Source organism: Canis lupus, chromosome 18 (assembly GCF_003254725.2).
Source record: "Canis lupus dingo isolate Sandy chromosome 18, ASM325472v2, whole genome shotgun sequence".
Classification (NCBI taxonomy): domain Eukaryota; kingdom Metazoa; phylum Chordata; class Mammalia; order Carnivora; family Canidae; genus Canis; species Canis lupus.
The window spans coordinates 51,925,751-51,939,792 of record NC_064260.1 but is presented as its reverse complement, the minus strand read 5'-3'; the positions used below and the strand labels follow the sequence as shown (position 1 = coordinate 51,939,792).

Below are 14,042 nucleotides of genomic sequence, written 5' to 3'. Positions count from 1 at the left end.
GACCACTAAAACTTCTACTCAGTGATAAGGCTATCTCACTTTCTTATCATGTCTGTTTACTGGAATAGCACTTTTAGTTTCCTTCAAGAACTTTCCCTTCGCATTCACAACTTGGCTGTTTGAGGCAGAAGGCCTAGCTTTTGACATGCCTTCCTCTTTAAGCTTAATCATTTCTAGCTTTTGTTTTAAAGTTGAGAGACATGGGACTCTTTCATTTGAACACTGAGAAGCCATTATATGGTTATTCATTGGTCTCATTTCAATATTATGTCTTCAGGAATAGAAAGGCCCCAGAAGAGGGAGAAAGAGGGGGAACAGCTGGTGGGTAGAGCAGTCAGAACATGTACAGCATTTATCTAAGTTTGCTGTCTTATGTGGGTACAATTTGTGGTGCCCCCAAATGAGCACAATAGTAATATAAAAGATCCCTGATCACCATAGCACCATAGATGGTGTGAAATAGGTGCTATTCCAGTGAACATACACTTAATTCTTTTGCGTATGGAAATCAGTTGTTTCAGCATGATCTGTTGAAAAAACTATTCTTTTCCCATTGCGTGGTCTTGGCTCCCACGTCAAAAATAAATTGGCCATTGATATATGGGTTTATTTTTGGACTCAGTTCTTTTCTTTTAGTTTATATATCTGTTTCTTTTAAAAGATTTTATTTAGTTAGGATCCCTGGGTGGCGCAGCGGTTTGACGCCTGCCTTTGGCCCAGGGCGCGATCCTGGAGACCTGGGATCAAATCCCACGTCGGGCTCCTGGTGCATGGAGCCTGCTTCTCCCTCTGCCTGTGTCTCTGCCTCTCTCTCTCTCTCTGTGTGACTATCATAAAAAAAAAAAAAAAAGATTTTATTTAGTTAGTTATTTAGAGAATATGAGAAAGGGGAGAAAGAGAATCTGGAGCAGACTCTGCATTGTGCCTCGAGCCTGGTGTAGGGCTCAGTCTCACAACCTCGGAATCGTGACCTGAGCTGAAATCAAGAATTGGACACTTAACTGACTGAGCCAGCCAAGGCCCCTGTGTATCTTTTTTTTTGTGTGTGTGTGTGTGTGTGTGTGTGTGTGTGTGTGTGTGTATCTATTTTTATGCCTGTACCACACTATTGTAATTACTGTAGCTTTGTAGTAAGTTTTGAAATCAGGAAGTGTGAGCCTTATAACTTTTGTTTTCTTAATTATTTTGACTTCTGGGCCCCTTATAATTCCATGAGTCTGAGGATATGCTTTTCTACTTCTGTGAAAAGGACTGTTGGAATTTTGATAAAGATCACATTGACTCTGCAGATCACTTCTGGAAGTGTTGACATTTTAATAATATTGAGTTTTCTGCTCCATGAACATCAGATGTCTTTATTTTTTCTTGTCTTCAATTTCTTTCAGTATTGTTTTGCAGTTTTTAGTTTTCGAGTGTTTCGGCCCTTTGTTAAATTTATACCTAGGTATTTTATTCTTCTGGATACTATTGTAAAGGAATTGTTTTCCTAATTTTCTTTTTCAATTGTTCATTGCTGGTATATGGAAACATAACTGATTTTTGTGTCTTGATCTTATAACCAGCGCTTTGCTGAACTTGTTATTAGATATAGTAACTTTTTTGTGGATTCTTCATGTTTTCTATATATAGGATTGTGTTATTTGCAAATAGAGATAGTTTTCTTCTTCCTTTACAATTTGAAGGCTTTCTTTTCCCCCTTGACTAATTACTCTAGCTAGACCTTCCCACATAGTGGCTATATAGCAATGGTATAAGTAGACATCTTATTCTTGAACTTAGGGTGAAAGCTTTAGTCTTTCACCACTGAGTATGATACTAGCTGGCTTTTCCATAAACACTCTTTGTCATATTGAGGACATTCTTTTTTATTCTTAGTTTTCTGAATGTTTTTTTATCATGAACATGTGTTGGACTTTGTGAAATGCCTTTTCTGTATCAATTAAATGAACATGTAGGTTTTTCCCCCTTTGTTCTATTAATGTGGCATATTACATTGATATTCTTTGTTGAACTATCCTTCATTCTTGAGATAAATCCTATTTCATGATATTAATCCTTTTAAAATACTGTTGGATTTGATTTGCTAGTATTTTGTTGAGGATTTTTGACATTGATATTTATAAGTGATGTTGTCCTGTGATTTTCTTATGATGTATTTATCTGGCTTTGGTATCAAAGTAGTGTCAGTCTCATGGAATGAGTTAGTTTATCAAAAAGAAATCAGAGGGATCCCTGGGTGGCGCAGCGGTTTGGCGCCTGCCTTTGGCCCAGGGCCCGATCCTGGAGACCCGGGATCGAATCCCACATCGGGCTCCCGGTGCATGGAGCCTGCTTCTCCGGTGCATGGAGCCTGCTTCTCCCTCTGCCTATGTTTCTGCCTCTCTCTTTCTCTCTCTGTGACTATCATAAATAAATAAAAATTAAAAAAAAAAAGAAATCATAATGTAAATGAGAAATCATGTAGGATGGTAATAAAACACCGTATGCCTATATTAGAAAAGAAAGATCTGAAATCAATAACCTGATCTTCTACCTTAATAATCTAGTAAAAGTGCAAACTAAATCCAAAGCAAGCAGAAGAAAGAAAATGATAAAGATTAAAGTCCAAAGAAATGAAATAGAGAAACAATAGAGAAAAATCAGTAAGACCAATAGTCAGTCCTTTGAAAAGTTCAGCAAAATTGTCAAATCCTTAGCCAAACTAAACAAGAAAAAAGACAGAAGACTCAGATTCCTAAAATCAGGATTTAAAGAGAGAACATCACTACGAATCCAGCAGAAACAAATGGATTATAAAGAAATCCTGTGAACTGTTGTGTGCCAACAAGTTAGCTAACCTAGATGAAAGGGACAAATTCCTAGAAAGAAATAAGCTACCAAGATTGACTTAAGAAAAATAGAAAACCTGAGTATACCTGTAACAATTAAGAGATTGAATCAATAACCAAAACTCCCAGTTATAAGCCACTAATTATTGTTTTATTGTTGATTTCTAACTTAATTCCCTTATAGTCAGAGAACACAATCTATATAAGATCGTAGCTTCGAAATAAATAGAAGTTGGTTCTATGGCCCATGCCATGTTGAATTTTTCTCAACATTCCCATGTTCTCAAAAAGACTGATTAACAGTTATCTATTATATGTTATATGCCAAACGTTCCTCTAAATATTTTAAACATAAAGCTTGCTTAACTTTCACACTGACCCTAGGAGGTAGGTACTGTTTTACAGATAAGGAAGGTAAGGCATGAATCTAATAAGTGACGGAGCTGGGATTTGAACCCAGGATTCAGTCTTTTTTTTTTTTTTTTTTTTAAGATTTTGTTTATTTATTCATGAGAAACAGAAGCAGAGACATAGGTAGAGGGAGAAGCAAGCTCCCTGCAGGGAGCCCTATGCAGGACTTGATCCCAGGACCCTGGGATCAGGACCTAAGCTAAAGGCAGACTCAGAAAGCCACTGAGCCACCTAGGTGCCCCACAACCCTGCAGTCTATTCTCTTGACTGTTACACAATTCTGAGTGGTAGGGGGAATGTTTTATAATTGTGCATCATATCAAGCTCAATATTTTGTCTGCTTTATCTGTCAATTACTGGAAGAGGGAGGATAAAATCACACACCATCCTGATGGTTTTCCCAGCTTTTCCCTTTGTATCTATCAATTATTTTTCTTTATATATTTTGCTTTATGATATTAAGTACATCAAGCTTAGAATTGTTATAAGTTGCTAGTGAATTGAACGTGTTGTTGTTGTAATTTAATGGCTATCTTCTTTGGTAATAATTCTTTTATTTTTAAGTCTATTTCTGTCAATGTCTGTATAGCAATTCCAATTTCCATTTGGTTAGTAATTTTGTGTTATGTTTTGTTATACTCTTCGATGTCTAATCTTTCTATAGCTCAGCGTTTTGTTATCTCTTGTAAACAGTCTATAGCTGGCTTTTTAATAATCCATTTGAAAAATTTTGCCCTTTGATTTGAAAGTTTAACCATTTACATTCACAGCAAATACTGATAACTTTATATTTATTTCAGCAGACTTATTGCACATTTTCTGTTTGTCCCTCCTGTTATGCCTTATTTTGGATTAAGTTCTTTTCCTTTTCTCTCTACTAGTTTTTCAGTGTATGAGTTTGGAATATATAAGTGCTTTAATTAATATATTCTAAAGTTAGTTGATAGGGCGCCTGGGTGGCTCAGTTGGTTAAGTGGCCTTTGGCTCAGATCATGATTTCAGGGTCCTGGGATCAAGTCCCACATTGGGCTCCCTGCTCCGCAGGGAGTCTGCTTTTCCCTCTCCCTCTGCTCTTCCCCTTGCTTGTGCTCTTTCTCTCAGATAAATAAGTAAAATCTTTAAAAAAAAAAAAAAAGTATGTTAAAGTTAGTTGATCAGTATCTTTACCCTCCTACTAAATAATACAAAGACCTTAAGACTACTTAACTTGGATCACCCCCTCCTTTTGTTTAATACGCTGTTTTTAGCTAGTATTTTATTTTATTTTATATTAAGATTTTATTTATTTATTCATGAGAGACACAGAGAGAGGCAGAGACACAGGCAGAGGGAGAAACAGGCTCCATGCAGGGAGCCCGACGCGGGACTTGATCCTGGGTCTCCAGGATCAGGCCCTGGGCCGAAGGCGGTGCTAAACCTCTGAGCCACCCAGGCTGCCCATTAGCTAGTATTTTAATTAATTCTAAACAGTTTTCTTCCTGCTGTAAATTAAATATCATCATTATCTGATATGTTCCATATTCATTAGATTATACGCATAACGGTATTTTTGCTCACCATTTTCACAACTTTCACCTGAGATCATCTTCCATCTCCCTGAAATATACGCTTACACATTTCTTCTTTCCCTTTACCTCCTCCTCCTCCCTCTCCTTCTTCTTTAAACTTTCTCAGTGTCTATGTAAAATGCCTTTATAGCATGCTCATTCTTTTTTTTTTTATAAATTTATTTTTTATTGGTGTTCAATTTGCCAACATACAGAATAACACCCAGTGCTCATCCCATCAAGTGCCCCCCTCAGCGCCCATCACCCAGTCACCCCCACCCCCCGCCACCTCCCCTTCCACCACCCCTAGTTCGTTTCCCAGTTAGGAGTCTCTCATGTTCTGTCTCCCTTTCTGTTATTTCCCACTCATTTTTTCTCCTTTCCCCTAGCATGCTCATTCTTGATAATTCTTTGGATACAAAATTCTAGATTGCATTTCTTTAAGCCCATTGAAGGTACTGTTGCTCTTTATTCTGGTTCTGTAGCTCTGTGAGTCAGGGCTCTGTTTCCCTTGTCTCCTGTGATGCTTTGTCTTTTCTGTTTGAAGATTGTTTATCTTCTATATTCTGTAATTTCACCATCATGTATTGAAGTGTGGATTTCTTTTCATTCTGCTTTGGATTCATTGGGCTTTCTTGGTCTGAAAATTGATGAGCGGGAGTCAGATACTCAAACTGCTGAGCTACCCAGGCCCCTGCAATGTAGTGTCCACTTTTTATAAAAGGCTTTATTGAGATCTAATTCATGTACAATGCAATTCACCTACTTAAAGTATAAAATTCAGTGTGGCTTTTCATATATTGTGTATCTATCACATCAATTTTAGAACATTTTGATTACCCCCAAAAGAAACCATGCACTCTATAGCTATCAGTCCTGAGCCCCTCTTCCTCCTCATTCCCATGTAACCAACACCCTGTCTCTACAGATTTGCCTGTTCGGATACTTATCCACATTATAGTACATATCAGTACTCCATTCCTTTTTGTTGCTGAATAATCTTCCATTGTTTGGTTACATCACATTTCTTTTTATCCATTCCTCAGTTGGACAGTTGGGTTATTTCTACCATTTCTCACACTTGATATTATCTATCATTTTGTTTAATGTCACCTGTGTATGGGGGAGGGAAATGCAATGGCTTAGTAGTATCTCTACAAAGCAATTTTGTGTATTGAATCCAGCTCCTGGAGGTTTAGGGAGTCATGGGCAACTCAATCACCAAACTGCCAGAAAAGCAAGTCTCTGTCACTCTTTGCAGTTATGAGGCTCCTGTTAGACCCTGCTTTTTCTCTTTCTTTCCTCAGTCATTGTCCACACAGCAGTTTGGACAATAAGCAACCTTTGCAAATCCAAATCCATTCATGCCCCTCCTGGTGCAGGCCCGTGGGGGATAAGGGAGTGAGGTGGGAGGGGTGGGGAGGTCTTTTTGCTCTCTGACTCAAACCACACTCCTTTCCACCCACCCTGCTCCCACTCCTTTGCTTCCTTTCTGGACTCCTGATGCCCGCCAGAGCCAGATGCTGCATCAGACACTGGCTGTCCCCTCAGGTGTGGGGCTCTTTATTCTCCTTCTCCTGCTTCCCAGTGTCTTCCCAGGGCTTCTTCAGATCTCCCTCAAATGTCACCTCCTCAAAGATGCCTCCCCAGATCAGTTCCAGGTTGCTTATTCTTTGTAATAGTTCTGTTAATTACACTGACTTGCAAATACTTTGCCTCCCCTCCCAGAGAGTGAGCTCAGGAGGGTAGAGATTGTGCGTTCCCACTGAACATCTGTCACATGGCACACAGTGGACAATTAGCAATATTTGTTGGATGAATGGATGAGCAGACACAGTAGGGAGGGGAAGCCTCCACTCTGCGCTGCTCCTCCTCATTCCTGCCAACAACCCACCTCCTACAGCCACCTTCTGGGTCAATCCCCAGTTCAAGATCCGGCTGGAGGAGACAGATGATGTGGACGACGACTACGGGGGTCGCGAATCAGGCTGCAGCTTCGTGCTAGCCCTCATGCAGAAGCACCGCCGCCGCGAACGCCGCTTTGGCCGCGACATGGAGACCATTGGCTTCGCGGTCTACGAGGTGAGCCAGTGGATCTCACAGAACTGGCAGGGAAGGCAGGCCTCCTGGTGCACTGTAGGCGAGCCCCAGCAGGGGGCGCCGGAGGACAACGCCGCCACAGCCCTGAGACAGGTGGCCCTAGACCCTAACCCCTGGAGGCACCTGCTGAGGTTGCTCTTGGATAGAGGGAATCTGGCTTTGTTGACACCTAGGAGGTAGCCTCTAGGGGACAGACTTTGGCTCAGCTTCAGAAAGAAGTAGGCAAGTGGGCTGCCGTAGAGGAGTAGTGAGCTCCCTATCTTAGGAGTATGTAAGCAAAAGCTGGCCTATGAGGGCCTTGCTTCACTCACTGTGTTCAAGACAGACATTTCTGGCCCTTCCTGGTGGGGGTAGAGAATGGCCACAGTCTTGGCCCAGAGCTCCTGGCTGCAGACCGGTGTGGACCTCTGATGTCCCTGGACTGTGGAATATTGCAGTTGGCCACTCTGGGGGCTGTCCTGGGTGCTCTGATTCAGAGCCAAGGCCCAGGGCGTTCTGAGGATGAGGGAGGACCCTGCTTGGGCCCCCTTTCCTAAGGTCCTGAGGCCCCTCTCTGGCATGAAGATGGTTCTCAGTCACCAATGGCCCTGGGCCCTGCCTTCTGGTTTCTTCATCCTATCATTTTTTTTTTAAGATTTTATTTATTTAGGGATCCCTGGGTGGCGCAGCGGTTTAGCGCCTGCCTTCGGCCCAGGGCGCGATCCTGGAGACCCAGGATCGAATCCCACGTCGGGCTCCCGGTGCATGGAGCCTGCTTCTCCCTCTGCCTGTGTCTCTGCCTCTCTCTCTCACTGTGTGCCTATCATAAATAAATAATAATAAAATTAAAAAAAAAAAAAAAAGGAAAAAAAAAAAAAGATTTTATTTATTTATTTGAGAGAGAAAGAATGTGTAAGAGAGAACTAACAGTGGAGAAGGAGAAGCAGACTGTCCATTAAGCAGAGAGCCTGATGCAGGGCTTGATCCCAGGACCCTGGGATCATGACCTGAGTCAAGGCAGCCGCTTACCTGACTGAGCCACCCAGTTGCCCCTCATCCCATCATTCTTAAGAACTCGGGGCTTCTGCCCAGCATACGCTGTACCCCTGCCTCTGGGCCAGGCATACATCTCTAAATTCCTCCATCTCTCTGGCAGGTCCCTCCGGAGGTAGGTTTGAAACCTGGATCACCTGGATTTACGTATCCCTGAACACACAAGGCCTGACGGTGCCCAGAGGGGAGCAAGTTGGCAGCAAGTCCACACGTAGAGAATTAAGAAGTCATCTCGTTTTACTGTTTATTAACTGCCCTCCTCCCCCAATCCAGGGCAGGGTGGGGGCAAACATTACTGTCCTGGGAGCCAGGGCTGGTAATGAGTGAGGGGGCCGGATTTGAACCCTGGCCCTTGGAACCCCGCCTCCCACCACATCTGAGGCTCTTCCTGTCTTGCCGTTCCCACGGAGTAAGTGCTGGCTGCAGCTGCCAGGGGTGCTGGTTAGGAGCAGAGCAGTGGATACCCTTGAGCAAGCTGCTAAAGCACTAAGCCTCTTTGTCAGTGTCTGTAAAATGGGCATGACAGCAACGGCTCACAGGGCTGTCATGAGCTTTAAAGGAGGGGCCCCCTGGAAGGTACCCTGCACTGCCTGACTTGGGGAAGCTGTGAGTGATAATAACGGGAAAGTTACTGCAATGGTGTCTATATCTATAGACATCTATATCTATAAGGTATCTATGTCTGCCTCCATATTATCTCCTCACCTCTGCCCCGTGCAGGAGGTAGGGTTGTCACCTTCACTTCACCTGACGGGGAAACTGAGATAGAATGATTTGTCAGGGTCATACGGACTGCGGGTGACCACCATGACCAGCTCTCCGCCCCCATGGCTAGGGCCTGGAGCCTGAGATCTGGGGCTGTGGGGCAGCTCCTGAGGGTGGCTGAGTGGCCAGCTGCAGCCCCCACTCCCTCCTTGCCTCCCACCAGCTGGTGGGCCAGCCCGCCGTGCACCTGAAGCGCGACTTCTTCCTGGCTAATTCGTCCCGGGCACGTTCGGAGCAGTTCATCAACCTGCGGGAGGTCAGCACCCGCTTCCGCTTGCCACCCGGGGAGTACGTGGTGGTCCCCTCCACCTTTGAGCCCAACAAGGAGGGTGACTTTGTGCTGCGCTTCTTCTCGGAGAAGAGCGCCGGGACGGAGTGAGTAGAAGGCCCCTCCCCAGCGTCCACTTGCCACCTGCCACAGGTCCCCCTGCACACCCCCCTGACTGACCCCTCTGTCTCCCCCCCCTCTGCAGGGAGCTGGACGACCAGATCCAGGCCAATCTCCCTGATGAGGTGCGTGCCACCCCTGTGCCTTCCTCCTCTGCCTCATCCTGGTTATATCCTGGGGACCTGGGTGTCCTGGCTCCTGGGCTCTGGCTGGCAGGGCAGAGCCCCTCCTGGCAGGAACCATAAAAGTAATCCCAATCCCTCATCTGCCCAGGACTTTATAGTTTGCAAAGGACTTAGAGATAGTGGTAGTGCGGGGTTCCTGAGCTCTTCTCTATTCTAGGTCTGTGCTGAGCTCTTTACTTGGTCACTCTGTTTCTTCTACAACGGCCCTGTCAGGGTGCTGTCACCATCTCCCCCTTCAGTGAGAAACTCAAGTTCAGGGAGGTTAAGGAACTTGCCCAAGGCCTCACTCCCGTCACTGAGCTGAGATGCGCCCTCCCTCAGGCCACAAAGCCCTGGGCAGGAGGAAGGTAGGGTCTAGATTCCCACTTTACAGGTGACGAGAGTGAGGCTCAGAGATGCAATAAGGTGGGCACATGGTGATGGTGGTCCCAGACTCGCCCCAGCTGCTATCCGTGCAGGGGCCTGGCTGAAACACCCCTGACCTGCTCTCCCCCTTCTCCATCCAGCAAGTGCTCTCAGAAGAAGAGATTGATGAGAACTTCAAGGCCCTCTTCAGGCAACTGGCAGGGGAGGTAGGCTGGGTGGGGTGGGAGCGAGGGGCCCTGGGGCGCCAGGGGACAGCCTTTCCCCAGGGTGGGTGCCATCCTCCCTCCTCCCCCAGGACATGGAGATCAGCGTCAAGGAGCTGCAGACCATCCTCAACAGGATCATCAGCAAGCGTGAGCATCCCCAAGCTGCAGCTTTCTACCCTGTGTCCTCACTTCCTCCAAACTCCAGAATCTAAGCCTCTGTTCCCACGTTGGGCCAAACCAAGCCCTTGGTCTCTGTGGGTAGGGGGAGCCTCCACCACCTCTCTTTTCCTCCCAGACTCCTTCCACTCTCTTGCAGGGCCCTGTTCCCCAGGCCCAAGTGCTGTGACTGGTGTGGGTGGAAGCTGAGCTGCTGACGGTACCACAGTACAGGGATAGGCCCCCTTTCCTCCAGAAGATATACCCCAAGGCCAGGCCAAATGGCTTTGAGCAGAATGAGGCATTCGAGCAGAATGAGAATTACTCCCCAGAGTGCATAGCTAAAGGCAGCACCCCCTTCCTTTGCCCCCACCTCTGCCCTCCATCCACACAGTTTCCTCAGCCCAGACCCCTCCCTTCTTGTCCCCTTTGGGGCCTGCGGCAAACCCCGGCCCCGCCGTGACCACCGTGGCCTCACATTTCTACTGTGTTTGTCCTGTTTCCATTCAGCACTGATTTCCTTTCATTCTTGGCTCTTGGTGGCAGGGACGCAGCTGCTGGGACACTTGCTTGATTGCTCAAATACTTTAACCCGTGCTAACGATAAACATGATCTGACACACCCACTCTGCTAGACTGTCCACACCAGGCGCCAGAAGCGGGCATCCCTGGGCCCCGTCCCTCCTGGCACCCCCAGCACAGGGCAAGCTTGGAAAGCTCAGTGGTTAAGGGGCTGGACCCGATTTTCTTGCAGACAAGGACCTACGTACCAAGGGCTTCAGCCTGGAGTCATGCCGCAGCATGGTGAACCTCATGGACGTATCCTTTGCTCTTGTTTCCTGAGGCTACTTTGGGTTGCGGGGGCGGGGGGGCATGCAGAGCGGGGTGGGGGGATACCCCGTGATCTCTCCTGGGAACAGCACAGAGGAAGAGACAAAGCTCTGTCGAGTCTGGACAGACCAGTTCTTTTCCTGGGCAGCTTCCATTGACTGGGAGAGGGAAACAAGCACAGGCTTTGTGTGGAAGGAGAGGTAGGGCAGGGCCTAGGTCCTCTAGTGACTCTAAGGTTGGTGCTTTCTGCACCCCTCCCAGCCCAACACAGCAGGCTGTGCCCCTTTTCATTCCCCTCATCTTGAGGCCAGCCTCCCCTTCCTCCCAATTGTTCCCTCACCCTATGCCTGGTTTAAGCTTGTTCTTTTACTTTTCAAAGGTTTTATTTATTGGAGAGGAGAGAGAGAGAGAGAGAGAGCATGAGCTGGCGGGGGGCGGGGAGGGACAGATGGAAAGGGACAAGGAGGCTCCCCGCTGAGCAGGGAGGCCAATGTAACTTGAGGCTTGATCCCAGGACACTGAGATCATGACTGGGGCCAAAGGCAGACCCTTCACCAACCAAACCGCCCAGGCACTCCTGGTTTAAGCTTCTTAACAGTAGCGCCCCAGAGGGATGGCAATGGGAAGCTGGGCCTGGTGGAGTTCAACATCCTGTGGAACCGCATCCGGAATTACCTGGTAGGTGGTCCCTGGTCCCTGCCAGCCCCTCAGCGCCTCAGCCCCATCCATGAGGGGTGGGCTGCAGGCTCCCGGGCCGCCTGTCCAGATCCCAGCCCCTGGCCCACTATTTGGGTCCCTCCCCGGTACCTTTGGCAAGCCCCCACCCTGGCTTGGACCGGAAGGGCTGGGTGCCTCCCTTGGCCTGGGCCTCACCCTCTCTTCCCCACTCCAGTCCATCTTCCGGAAGTTTGACTTGGACAAGTCGGGCAGCATGAGTGCCTACGAGATGCGGATGGCCATTGAGTCTGCAGGTAAGGCCTGAGGGCTGGATGCCCCCCTGCAGAGCCCCAGACAGATGGCTCCAGGCTGACTCCATGTCATGACCCAGGGTGGCAGCCCACCACACCAGCCCTTGGGGTGGTGATGGTGATGGGGTGTGGCAGTAACAGCCATCTTCTGCCGTCTTCCCATGATGACCATGCTGATAAGTGCTTTATCAGCATTTCTATTTGCCCTCACTGCAGCCTAACAGGGAAAGGGTCTTTACTATCTCCACTGTACACAGAGGAAAGTACGGCTCAGAGAGGGAAAGAGACTGGCCTGTGGCCACACAGCCAGGGAGGGGCGGAGCTGGGCTCCAGAGCCTCCGATGAGAGAGGTGCATGTCAGGGCTTTCTACACAAATAAAACTGGACCCCTTGGGCCCTCCCTGGCCAGCTGATTGCCTGGAGCAGTCAGGCCCTCATTCACTCTGCAGCTGGCACTTGCTTGCCCAACTGCTCCCAGCTCCTGACCCTACTCAGGGGGTCTTCATGCCTCCGAGCTTCAGGGCTCTCCCTGCCCAGCCCCAGTCCCCCTGCTGTCCCCTCAGGCCAGGCCACGCCTCCCTGGCCCTTACCCACTCTCCTGGGCCAGGCTTCAAGCTCAACAAGAAGCTGTATGAGCTCATTATCACCCGCTACTCGGAGCCAGACCTGGCCGTGGACTTTGACAACTTTGTGTGCTGCCTAGTACGCCTGGAGACCATGTTCCGTGAGTGCCCCATCCAGCTCCTGTCTCTAGCTCTGTCTTCTGTAAGCTGGGGGGAACAACAGGTGCCATGGTATGTGCTAGAGAGGTGAAGGTCTCTGCACCTGGAAGGCTGGGTGCCAGGAGGCTGGGGGCGTGGGGACCTGGCAGCAGGGGAGGGCTCGGGCTTCTGGCAGTCACAGGTGAGGCCTTGGGATACTGTGGGGATGTGGGGGGAGGGGCAGGGGACAGAGGGGTTCCTGGTCCTGCCTGAACGTCCCACTGATTTCTCGATGCCAAAACCTCTTTTGAACGCAGGGTTTTTCAAAACTCTGGACACAGATCTGGATGGAGTGGTGACTTTTGATTTGTTTAAGGTGAGAACTTTCCTTGGCTGTGGCAGGGTGTTTGGGGGTAGTAGAGCTTTCCTACCTGCCTAGGACAGGAGCCTATGGCCTCAGAACCAGCCCTAAAAGCCAGGCCTCCAAGTCCTGGAGGGATGGGATGGGGTTGTCTGGGTACCGGGAAAGGAGCAGGAAGGCAGGGCCAGGCTGCTGGAGGTCTCTGTGGGAGCCAGCACCCTGATCTCCCAGGGCTAGAGGTAGGAAAGCTCCCCCCCACCCCGAGGCATCCCTTCACACCTGCCCTCAGTGGGTGAAGAGACAGTGGCTTCCGGGCTGGGAGGCTGGACTTAACGTTTCTACTGTCCCTGGCTGACTCGTCTGTCTGCCCTCCTCTGCAGTGGTTACAGCTGACCATGTTTGCATGAGGCAGGGGCTCAGGTGCCCTGGCCATGTTCCTCTCCTTCATCTGCCAAGCCATGCCTTCCCGCCATGCCACACCAGGCCACACCAGCTGCAAGTGCCTTCCTCGGAGCAGGAGGTGGCCTTGGCCTCCTGTCCCCTCAACTCCCAGCTGCCGTGGTTCATCTGCTCTGTGCAGAGCTGTGTGGCCTTCCCTACCTTCGCCAGCCAGGGGCTCGGGTGGACTCCCCGCCCCTCCCGTCGCCAAACGAGGAAGGCAGCTTTTGCTTGTTCCTGCCTCAGGATGGGGCTCCTGGGAGAGCTGACAGCCCCAGGCCTCCCAGCGTCCTGATGTGTCCTCTCGCCCCACCCGAGGCCATCCACCTAGCCTACCCACCTGGCCTCAGCTGCAGCAGACTGCAAACCATAACCACTAGCTCTGCATGGTCTATAATCCAGATGTGCAGGGCCCTTCCCAGCGGAGACCGCCTCCTGGGGCTGGGCACGCCCAGCCCCCTTGTGCAGAAGCCAGTGCCCCTCGCCTCCGCAGCTGCCCCCCAGCCCTGCCCCACCTGCCAACGAGGAGCCACCTGGACTGAGGGGTAGCCAGGTGTTCGGTCCCTCGCTCCCTCCTTTTTTATATTGGTGATTTTAAAGGGGACTCTTCAGGCACTGGTGTACCAGTAATGGGGGTGCCAGAAGCACCTGGGTGTGGGATGGGGGTGGGATCTCATATTTCCATGCAGAGAAATCCCAAACAATAAAGGAAGAGGCCCCAGATCTGTCTCTGGAGTGTATTTTTGCCCAAACCTGCCG

General features: G+C 48.9%; 1 protein-coding gene across 1 annotated transcript in view; it reads left to right on the top strand.

Annotated features, from left to right (window-relative positions):
* Positions 1-14,004, top strand: part of CAPN1 (calpain 1) — a 28,020-nt gene extending 14,016 nt beyond the window's left edge. Inside the window, exons 11-22 of the mRNA XM_025445734.3 lie at positions 6,690-6,868; positions 8,022-8,033; positions 8,847-9,058; positions 9,157-9,196; positions 9,763-9,828; positions 9,918-9,975; positions 10,739-10,803; positions 11,425-11,493; positions 11,708-11,786; positions 12,391-12,507; positions 12,802-12,860; positions 13,226-14,004. Coding sequence (XP_025301519.1) covers positions 6,690-6,868; positions 8,022-8,033; positions 8,847-9,058; positions 9,157-9,196; positions 9,763-9,828; positions 9,918-9,975; positions 10,739-10,803; positions 11,425-11,493; positions 11,708-11,786; positions 12,391-12,507; positions 12,802-12,860; positions 13,226-13,252 — 983 coding nt within the window. The 3' untranslated portion in view covers positions 13,253-14,004. The remainder of the gene's footprint in view (positions 1-6,689; positions 6,869-8,021; positions 8,034-8,846; positions 9,059-9,156; positions 9,197-9,762; positions 9,829-9,917; positions 9,976-10,738; positions 10,804-11,424; positions 11,494-11,707; positions 11,787-12,390; positions 12,508-12,801; positions 12,861-13,225) is intronic.
* The last annotated feature ends 38 nt before the right edge of the window (positions 14,005-14,042 follow it).